At 51.2% G+C, this 11,481-nt stretch overlaps 1 protein-coding gene across 1 annotated transcript in view; it reads left to right on the top strand.

Annotated features, from left to right (window-relative positions):
- Positions 1-339: 339 nt before the first annotated feature.
- Positions 340-11,481, top strand: part of LOC143425529 (uncharacterized) — a 35,526-nt gene continuing 24,384 nt past the window's right edge. The window contains exon 1 of the mRNA XM_076898414.1: positions 340-956. Within this exon, the coding sequence (XP_076754529.1) occupies positions 851-956 (106 nt within the window). The 5' untranslated portion in view covers positions 340-850. The remainder of the gene's footprint in view (positions 957-11,481) is intronic.

Genomic DNA, 11,481 nt, shown 5'->3' with positions numbered 1-11,481 from the left:
GCGTGGCAGCTTCTGAAAGACCGTAGGACCAAGGAGCGTAGCTGGAGCGTAGACAAGGTGCCGGGTACCCCTCCATCGCGCTGGCCCGTCTACCACTGTCAGAGAGTCGCGGAGTCCCAGAGGCCCGATAGACGGCAGAGCATGGACGTAGAAGGGCGGCCAAGAAAGCCAGAAACCGTTCGCGAGGCGATATCTTGGTCGAAGCAAAGGAACCCCACCTAAAACCCCTTCACCTTCATCGAGCGTAGTCGAGGCGGCGTACGAATGGGGGGGAACTTGAACGTCACTTTTCCAGGCCTCGTTGCTCGTTATTAGCGCGGCGCCTTCCAAACATCCGGAGAATATTGCCACCTACCCGATGCGTAGCTACCACCTACCACCTACCCGGTAGACACTTTCTGCCACCACTCCGGCCGGTCACGTACGTCTCGATCTGAAAAGGAGGTGAACGCGCGCGAGAGTGTATCATTGGACAAGGAATTGGGGCAGGAGCCAATGGTAAGGTGCGCGAGGTGGAGCGATAGGTTTTAAATAGGTGTACAAGAGCACACGGTGGATTACGAGTAGTCGGAAAAGGCCGATGCACGCGTGCCTCGCTGGCGGGTTTTCGGCGGTAAATTTCGGTGACCTCGCGGGTCCTCGTCAGGCGTCCTCGTCGCGGTGGTTGGTTCGCTCCCCTCGGGATACTACCGGTGGCCGGTGTGAACACCCGACGAGAGAGAAGTGACAGTCAAGATAGAACGGCGGGCACAAAGAACGTTTCAGTCGGCGCTGAGCCATTGCCTCAGCAAGTCTCCAGAACCGCGGCTCGGAGATATCTAGTTCGAGAGAATTTCGACCGATCGCAATCATGCGGCTCAACAGTGGTTACGCGACGCTCCTGCTTGTCACGATTTACGCATGCACGCGGATCTCCCACGCCATACGTGTCACGCAAACCTCCGGTAGGAAGAACGGTGAGTCATCTTCTTGCTCTTCTTCTTCTTCTTCTTCTTCTTTTTCTTCTTCTTCTTCTCGTTTATCTCGCTCTTCTCTCTCTCTCTCTCTCTCTCTCTCTGTAGTTATCCTTCCCTCGACTGTGGTTCTTCATCCTTTTCCATCCTCCTTCCATTCTCGTCTCGCCTCTCTCACTCCGGACACCGTACCGCCGCGTATCCTCGTCCTTCTCGATTCACGGTCTTCGACCTTCTCTCGCCGCTTCCTCGCCGCGTCGTCCTCTTCCTGGTTCTCTTCGCCCGCCAATCTTCCGTTCCCCCGTTACGCGTTCTCTTCCTGCTGCCACTCGCTTCTCCCGCTATTCCACGCGATTCCTGTTCCCCATCGTACGCGATCGTACAGCGCCGACGCGTGGATTTTCGCGCGCCGTTCTGACAGGTAGTCGCGAGTGTGAAGTGTCCTCGAACTGTGTGTGGCAAGAAAAAAGAGTAAGGAAAAATAAATAGATTGAAGTAAAAAAGAAGCGAAAAAACGTAACGAGAAACAGTGAAGAACGCGGTGACGTGTGCTCGCGGGACTATGACACTTGATTCGCCACCAAATAGGATCGCTCTTGACAAAGAACGTGACAGGTCCGCGCCACGGCAGCTACTTACGTCAGCGCGATCGTGTTTTCCCACGCGTCCCACCGGGCTTTTTCAACTTTCTGCACGAACATCGTCCAACTTTGATAAATGTCAACGTAAACGTCGGTCGTGTTTCTTGTCCCCAACGATTCCGAATCGATTTTGCCTGTTGCGCGGCCTGCCATAACCGGTGGCTCGTATCTCGAACGGATCGAGCGTCATCGAGATCCTCGTCCTTTTTCGATGGAACGTCAGGCGGGATTCTTGTACCTCGAGATTCAGAATTCATTTCGCTCGGTGCGCCGCGCCATAACCGGAGTTCTATTCCTGTTCTATTCCCTTAGCCGCTGCGAGCAAGTGCCATTGAGAACCATCGAGTCCTTTTTTTTCTCCTCGAATCAACACTTCTAATAGTTATGATACCGCGGCTTAAAAGGATCGACAAAGAACGCGGCGAAGAAAACGATCACCAGTGTTCGCGCCGCTGTTCGCAATCCAAAAGAGGGATCTTCTGCCAGGAAGAGAGTAAGAGAGAGAGAGAGGAAAGGCGAGAAAGAAATGGTGTTCTGTGCGAGAACTACACCGTTATATCGCGAAGCGAACCACCAGTACCATAGCGTCTGGTAAAACTGGGTCATCGAAGGGATTAAATCATTTCCGATTCGCGTCCGTCTCGATTATCCTCGCCTCTCCTTCTTCCGCCTCTGTCTCTTCGACGTCTTCCCTGAGCAGTCGTCTGGCGATCGCTGGAAACTTTCGAATGCACGCGCTTCCCGCTGACCCGTTCGGTTACTTTTCTCGGCCGCGTGTTCCAGTCAGCTGACACGCCGTGGCTTTTAACGGGGCGAATCGAAGCTCTCTGTACTGGCCGACTCGCAAAACACGGCAAACGTTACAAGATCGCCGCCAATATGGAAGTAATTACTGTAATTATACCAAGCGCGACTAATCGCTATACACGTAGCTATTATTTCTATGATTCCTGACGGTCGCGCCCAACGCAACTACCGGCTTCCATTAGTGCCGCTTAGAAGTCGGATCCCAGAATCGTTTCTCGATCCGTCTCAGAATTAGGCCGTAGCGCCGTAATCGCGTGCCCTTGGAACGAAAGCTCGTTAATTGAACGCCGATTCGCGTCGAGCACGAGCGATTTCAACCGAGGGTTAATGAAAGACCGGTGGGAAATTCGATTTGACGCGTCGATCGTACACCGACGGAATGGCGGCCGATGAAAGTGCCTCGACCAGCTCGATCGTTATCGCTTCGTTTAAGTGGAAACGTTATCCGCGAATCGCTACTTTGTACCTTTCAATGCTAAGTAGACCCCCTTGGCCGATTTTAATCGTTCGCAGGTGAGGAGCCTCGTTAACTACCTCCTTTCGTCTCGTTTCGCGCGTCTCCTCGACGTCTCCGTCGAAGGAGGCAACAGAAACCGATCGAGATCGATGCCTGAAAGTAAACGTGTCCGAAATTAAAACTGCCGTTGCGCAACGCCGATTTTGCGAATCCCCGCGAGATTCGTCGACGCTTGTTCGAGATTTGCATACAACGAACGATTGTTCTCGTCGGATTAAACTTTCCAGTTGAATTCATTAAAACGCCGCGATTTATTCCCCCGACGCGTTCCAACGCGCGGAACGTATCGCGTCCAGAAATTACCGACCGATTGCCGTATCGATCGCCGCGTTCCATTGGTGGAGCGCGTAAAATCGTGCATGTTCCCCTTCGCCTTTGAACGGGACCCAACCGCGTGTCTCGACGTTCTTCCCAAAAGTGTCCGCCACTTATCGTTAAACAACCACGTACGCGAGCACGGTTTACGTAACTGGAATGTAAATCGACGAAAAACGCGGACCGATTACGGGCAAATTATTGTTATCGTGTTTCGCCCGGCTACTTTTTCCTGCTGCCATCCTCTTTTTTACCCCCGCGGAGTCCGGTCAGTCACTGGCATTGCCACTGGGAATGGGTTTTCAGCAACCGGATGGCGCACTGCCAGTGCATATAACAGTTTATCGAGGACTGGTCGAACAAGTTGTTCACCTACATATAACAACCAACGATCACTGGCTCTTTCGCGTGTGCTGGAGTCGCGATTGGCTCGTCCCCTCTGATGCGCGTCTTCCTGCACGTAAACGGTCATCGTAGATGGGTCCGCTCGATGTATGACCCGGCTGGGCATTGTCTCCTGACAGGGCTCATCGGAAACCAGCTTCTCCGTTTCTTTTTATCTCCCTCGTCCCATCTTTGGGTCGCTTTCTCTGCTTGGCTACGATCCTCGTTCCCGTGGAAGCTGAGACCCTCGTGAATGAAACAGCGTCGACGCTCTAGAGTTTTGCGTGCACGAGAATTCATACGATGCGACGAAGAAGCGCGATAAACTGATTGTGAACCGGTTCGATGAATGAATCGGAGAGGCTGCACGATTTAGGATCGAGAGAGAGAGAGAAGATCGCGACGCGGACGTGGAACGAAACGCGACGCGTCAGAGATGTTTTAATTGGCGATCTAAAAGGCGACACTTCGCAATAGCGATAGTTGAAATTCCGATTTCTACGTGACCAGGTGTTAAACGAGGCGCGTTAAACGCGACGTGCTCGAGCGGAGGAAAAACCTGTCAGTACCCAATGATGTATGAACGCAACTCTGCCATAAGACAATGCAGAAATTTCTCTACGCTTAACACCACGTCATATTTCCATCTAACGAACACACTCAGTCCCCTTTCGGGGAAGTCCATCGTATCCTGTCCGCTGAATCACACCTTGAGTCACATCATCGTCGAACTTCCATTCGATCCTGGCGCTATCGAAAGTTGGAAAGGTCCAGCCAGACTAAAACGCGAGGCAAAAACCAGAAAAGAATCGCGTAGTCGCGAGTCCAGTCGAAAAACGTTCCCCGTCTATTCGCGAGGAGGCCGACCGCGACCAGGACGAATCGCCGAAGCCAGAAGAAGCCGCGCGTGTCTCTCGCTGGGTAAGGAGAGGACCAGCGGGAAAGGATTAAGAGCAAAGAGTCGCTGAAGAAACCACGGCGGGTAGAAATCGCGGCTAGTCGAACGGACGAGCGACCATATTGTCCTGGCGTCGATCGTCGTTTCCTCTCCTGTTCGATCTCCTCGATCCTGAGCTGAATCTGGGTTAAAACTGTTTCGCGTTCGTTGGCGAGCGTTATTCGCCGCGGCGGATTCCGTGACGCGTGCACACGTCCGGGCATCGCAATCACGGTGAAACCGAGCGACACAAACCGCCGCGGGTACGTCACGCGTGCATTCCGTGCGATCCGCCGACTCCGTTCAGAGAATTGTTTCTAATGGATTCGAGATTGCACGTCTCGTGCCCGGATCGTTTAGCATCCGTGGAAGGCGGATTGATTTTACAGTTGCCCGGCTGTGTCTTCGACTCTGACCCGCGATGCACATCGAGTTCTTGCGCCGTTTAATATTTCTCCTCTCTGTTATTTGTCTGACCCAGCGCGGCCAGGGGCTCTATACTACTTTAGACGCGCGCTCTAACGTGTACATTACTACTTGCGCTCGTGTACGTGACGCGTGGGTTCGTTCTTTGGAAAACTTCTTTTCGCGTCGCTCGATACGATAGACGATTTCTTTTCACGACTAAAATTGGATAGAGCAGTGTAGCATCCATTCGAGAAGGAAACGCCGTGACGAGGCAGCGATTGCAGAAATTGCGAAACGAAAATGCAGTCGATCGATCAGATCGGTGAACCAGGATCTGAACCCTGATCTTTCGTCGCGTTATTTTTCTGACGCTAACCCGCGAGCAGCATGTTCGTTAACGACGTTAACGTTGGAAACGCAGGGGACCTGTCATGTTTGAGGAATGATCGCTGCCACCGTAACGGGACAATGGGTCGTTTATCGCGGAGCAATTCGCCTCGCGAACGGTGCAGTTTGTTTTAACGATTCCCTTCGGGATCCGTTTCTCAATCTCGATCGAGCCACGCGATGCCGACCAAATTGTTCTCGGCTGGTTAGAACAATAACAGGGAAGCCGCAATCGGTTCAGACGATTATATTTCACCGGCTACCAACGATACTTCGATCCGAGAGATTCCATCGACTTTCAAATGAAGTATCAAATATTCTTCTAAGTATAGAACAGTAATAATCTTCAACCTTCGCAATTCGCCCTTCGTCTCCTCCTCGGCGAAACCTTTTGTCGACGACCTCGATCGAGTTGAAACCGTTTTCAGCCCCGATCGTCTGAGTCTGAAATACAGGATACGAAAAAAGAGTTTCAAGTTTTTTCTTGCTTTAATCGACCTTGGCTCGGTTACTCGCCTCTACCGTTTATTTGGAACGATAACTGTAAACATACTTTGCCCCCAGGGCGAATCTCTTCAGATGACTCCAACTCCTCTGGATCGTGTTTGCGCGTGGTTCTCTAGTAGTTTACCGCAAAATTACCGGACCCCGATCGAACGAGCCACCTATAAAGCGTCCGTGGAACCGCAAAGCGTTCAATCATGATCGAGAATCGATCACAGGGGCGTCAAGCCTATCATCTAGCGTTGTTTCCGTCCCGTTAATTGTCCGCGCGACAGAAAATCGCTCCTATCCGTTCGCCGCCCGATTTCCTGGTTACGTGAAAGCGAACAGAGCGAGCGAATAAAACGAAAAGGAAGAAAGAACTGGAAGGAGGAATTGAATAACCAAAGAAGGCATCACTGGTCGGAGAGGAGGGAAATCAGTCTTGGAGGCTGGGCGGAAGGAACATGTAACGGTTTTTGGGAGAAAGCTTGGCCGGCGTCTCTTCTTCGCTGACCTCAAATTTCGTACACCATCGGTCTGCGATCGAGTGGTCGTTCTCACCCTGTCCGTGGCAACTTCCGTTGTCGTCTCCTCGAGCTCGATAGTCATCCGAGGCGATCGACGATTAATAATTGAAAATTCACTTACGCAAACGACGAGTTCGCTCTGAACCTTTCATCTCGAGGCACTGTCTTCCCAGATGTTCGATTTTTCAAACCAACCGGAAGTTTCGTTAGCTACGAATTTCACTGGCTAATTAACCGCGACGCATCATCGCGCGTTGCGACACGAAACGGAAGCGGTGGCAGTCGATTCATGGGAAGCTAGGATACTACTGACGACCTATCGCGCGAATTGTATAGTTTACCTGTGTGTACGCAGCTGAGTCTACGGCACTGGACAGGATATTGACAAATATCCGATGGTTAACAGTGCGCGAATGTTTGCCCGCACGCATTTTCTTGCTGGAAGTCGTCGGGTGAAATCTTCGATAATGGTGACTCATTCCGGTTCCCGTGGCCGCTCGCCTCTGTCGGCTTTTGAATTTAGTACATCGAACGACCCACGATAAAACGCAGTTTTATTCCTTTACTTTCCTTTTCCGCGACTCGCGGCTGCGTATTTGCTTGCCGCTCGTTTCGGGGAACTATTCGCCGGCGATCGGGGCAAGAGTGCAACGCGTGGTAGGAGCACTTAGTTTCTACTTGGCCTTTCTCGAGCCTGGTGCTTTTTAGCGTTAGCTAAAAACGCATGTGCAACACGAGTGTAAAACACTCGCGAACCAGGGGTACTTAAAGATCGGCGCTCTCACATCTCTCTGCCGGTCGCACGCGGCAATCTACGAACAGAGTCAAAAAGTAGATCGAAACCGCCCGGCTGTATGATTATCGTTTTATGAGCATGGCGGAATTATGAAACGCACGAGAGCCAACGGATGTTAAAAATTTCGCACGCAGTCGTTCCGTTATCCACGGTTCAGAATTATCGATATGTTCGCGCCTTCGAATCGGCGTCCGGTCGATTTTTCTCGACGTACCAGGCACAGAACAATCTTATCAACAATAATCGCGACGATTATCTGTCCCATTAACATGATCGAGGGAATAAAACTCAGAAATGGCCACGGTAATTGTGCGCTCGTTACTTTTTGCTCGTCGAGCTGTTACCAGTCAGATTTGTAACCGGTACTGAATTCCATTAAGCTGAGGTGTATCGAGGAGACAGAGAGAGAGAGAGAGAGAGAGAGAGAGAGAGAGACTCGAAGAAAAAAGCACTTCCCGTCTGAATCGATGCAACGGTAATAAAGACAGACCGTTTCGTGTCCACACATCCGGCCTAATGAGCGCCTAGACTCCGCGGGGGGTTGTTAGCGACGCTTTAACTAGAGCGTCAACGTTTGCATTCAACAATCCGGCAATCATTAATCATCCCATTCATGACGGGGCAGCCGTTCGTAACTTTCCTTTAAAATGATTTTCTTGTCCCGCGACGTTTCGACACACATCCGTGAAAGCGTTTTTACGAATACGCCGTCCGATGCCATTCTTGATTTCAATCGGCCAACGAATAAAGTGTGACCACTCTATCGATCAACGTTGAAAGTTTTCATCGGCCACGCTTGTCACGCTCCTGTCTCTCTTTCTCTCTCTTTCTCTCTCTCTCCCTCTCTCAAGAGAGAAAGAGAGATGTTTAAAAACGATGCGACGTCGCGATTACGTGCAACGCTCGTATAACACGCGCGTGATAAACGCGTCTCCGGGCTCGAGAAAGGGGACCGTTCGATTCTCGCCTCCGCGAAACGAAAGCTCCGGGCAAAAATGCACGAAAGTTGTTCCGAGGCGTGCGAGCCACAAGGAAACTGTTACCTCGGCGACAGAATTATGCGGAAACGTTCCTTGGCATCTCGTCGACCTTATTTTTTCGAAGATAACCCAGTTGGCTCTCGAAGGCAGCTGCAACAATCCGACGAGAAACCGCCTGGTACTCACCTCTCTATGCATAAGTGGTAGCCGCGGAATATTAACGACGTAGAACTGGAACGTTGCGAGACACGCTGTGATGGGGTCCGCGCGAGGATACGAAGGCGTACACGGGTGTCAAACTTGAGTTACGATCGGAGGCTTGATTTAACCGGGGATCGGGAATAGAACGACCGGACGACCCGGTTAAAAAGTTAATTACAGCGCAACCGTGATCGCTGAAGACTTCCTACTCCCCGATCTTTCGGATCGACTCCGCTTTTTTCGATATCAGCAACTATATCCCGCCATATACGCGATCCTGCGCGCGCCTGTTATAGGAAAGTCCGCTTATTTTGCGCGCTTCTGGATACACGGCTCTCGAGTATCGATCTCGAACGTACGAACGCGCACGTCTTGCTCGAGAGTCTCGCCTCGTCTATGTTTCGCGAGAATTATGCGTTCAGCCAGTTTCAGATGGTATTCCGCGATAGAATATTCATAACTCATAACAGGGGGCACGATAAAAGGTGGAAAAACAAAGGTGTAACCGACCAGTTATTTCACAGCGTGAGAACAAACTTCCTTGATCGAACGAATATGATGATTAATCCTGAAGTGGTAGCAGCTGAACGCGACAAGTTGACGGACATTAGTTTTCTGTCGACTTCAGTGTGAGAACAGGTGATACCACTTTGATCGAACCGCCGTTGAATGACTGACCGCTGACTTAATCCTGGATTCGAACAATGCGTTTAAGATATGCCAAGGAAGCTTAGGTAGAACAGCTTATGTTCTTTTTTCTCGATCGCTTTTGGCGCTGCTTAGCACCGTTTTCTCGCCTCGATCGTCTTCGAAGGACCAACGAAAAGCGTTGAACGCTGATTTTTACCGTATAACCGGTACCTTCTACGATCCTCTGAATCGAAATAAAAATGAGAACGCGGAACCAGATAAAAGAAAGTTCATTTACATACTTGAACCGTGTTAGAAACACGTTGGTCGATGAATTGGATTATTAACGTCGTGGAAAAATCTTTTCTGAAAGTAGAAAGGATAGAAATTACAGCATCGAGGTCCAGACGTGTCAGCATCACGCGTGTTTCATTGACGAGAGAGATACAGGTCAACGTACCTGCTTCGTCATGCTCGCGTATGAACGCAGGATGTATCGTAACACGCGGACACGATTGGAGAGGATTGAGAACGAGTAATTTATAAATGGAGTTATGCTAGTGTATATCAGTTCGTAACGTAATTAATATATCAACCCATGTAACGACTGCAAACATGTCAAAGAAACTACAACGCGATCTTCGTGTCTCATTGAATAAAACGACGAGTCATCGCGTTTGCCTCAGAATCGTGCAAGAAAAAAGCGAGAAAGAAACGCTCGATCGGTACTCGGGGATCGCGCGAGAGGAAAAGAGGATGTTCCGGTTGCTCGACAAGTTCGAGAGCGACGTTCCAGAAATCCGGACGATTCGACGTCGCATTCCAGGGCGCGTTTCATTGACCAGACGTTACGCGGTGGTCACCTGCAACAGCCCCGTGACTTTCGAAATGCTCGCGGATTCAATGGTATTCCGTCCGTCTGTCTAATTAGCAGTCAACCAGACCGACGGCAAAACTCTGGGAATACTACGATCCGCGTAGCCGTAAGGCCGGTTAGGTGGGTACTTGCTTCACTTCCTGCACTTAATGGGATACCCAAGTAGTTGTCAGTTACCCCACTCGTCGACGATATAAAATAACCACGCGATTCCAGCCTGTCCGCAGCGGCCGTCGTCGTTGCGGTACGACGCTGGGTCACGCGTCCTCACACGACTTCGTTTCCACTCGCGCAGCCATCACACGTCGCGGACCGCGGGCCCAGTTGCGTCATTTTACTACGCTTTACTCCACGCGACCGTATCATTGTAAACGAACAGGCTACCGCAGAAGGCAGGTTCGATCTAATCGGCAACGTGATTACCACCGCCTTTTTCTAACGAACTTTTTCAGCCTCCTCGTCCGTTTTGCCTGGCGCGGTGGAAATACCACGAAGAGCAACGTGACTCGCGCGGATCGCTCGAAAAATTTATCAAACGAATCGAGACGCGTGAGAAAAACAGTGCATGTCGCATTGGTAGCTGCGCAACGCTCGTTTCCGGGATGGAAAAGGGGAAACCGGCGAAGGAAAAATCGTTCGTTTTTTCTTTTCTTTTTTTTTTTTTAGAATCGCCGTGGAAATGTGTTACGTCATTCCGCGGCTGTCTCGCGTGGCGACATTAGATAACGCTCGGTTGACAAAAAGGCCGACGCTCTGACTAATTACCAGGTAACAAAGACAGGGTGAGCCAGCCGGGGGACGAAGCGAGACGCGTAACTTCACGTTTCGCGGCTGCGGCGACGCCGCGCGCCGCCTCCGCGGCTCGCGTTCTTACATAAACCGCGTTCTGCAATATCGTGCAGCCAATTGCCCGTTCGATCGACACGCTTCGACGACATTTTAATAAGCAAAACCGAACGCGAGGCATTTCAGAACGCCGCGCTCGCCGCTCCAATTCAACCACGTGTTCTGGATTAGCGAGGAATTGCCGCCCACTCGGTCCGCGTGTCCGGTAATTTTACGATCGCAGTCCGCGAAACCGACGTTCTATCGCCACGACAACAGATTCCGCGCGCAAATTCTCCCTCGCGTCGTGAAATCGGAAATTAACCCTTGCAGTCACGTCTCCATTCGAATTGACTCTCCCTGACTCGACTTCGTTCGTCGTGTCTTTCTCGATGGATTACCACCACTGTTGGCAAACTTTTTCAAAGAAACCGCCAGACGATGAACGCAATTACCCGTTAAACGTTCACGTGGGCTCGCGCGGCTTTCGTCACATCCTGTTCCATTTCGCGCAGCCTAGGCGAAACGGGTTGGATCGGACGCGGTTAAGGAGGGAGAGAAGGAAAGAAAGTGTGAAAGAAGAAGTCGAAATCCAGCGAGCTGGGTAAGCCCATTGTACGCGGCAGCACCCACGTAGCTTTGATAGTGGGAAGCAAGCTTTATGGCTCTGATAGACGGTGCACGAGAGCGTGTAAACCGCGCGCGGAGACGGCGTGACGAGGTCGGGAAAGTGCCGACCCGCCGTCCTCGATCCTTCTCCCAACCTCTATCCGGTCTCCACCACACCCTCTCCCCTCTTCCAGTCCCCTC

This window comes from Xylocopa sonorina, chromosome 7 (genome assembly GCF_050948175.1).
Source record: "Xylocopa sonorina isolate GNS202 chromosome 7, iyXylSono1_principal, whole genome shotgun sequence".
Lineage (NCBI taxonomy): Eukaryota > Metazoa > Arthropoda > Insecta > Hymenoptera > Apidae > Xylocopa > Xylocopa sonorina.
This window is presented reverse-complemented; position numbering and strand designations above follow the sequence as displayed.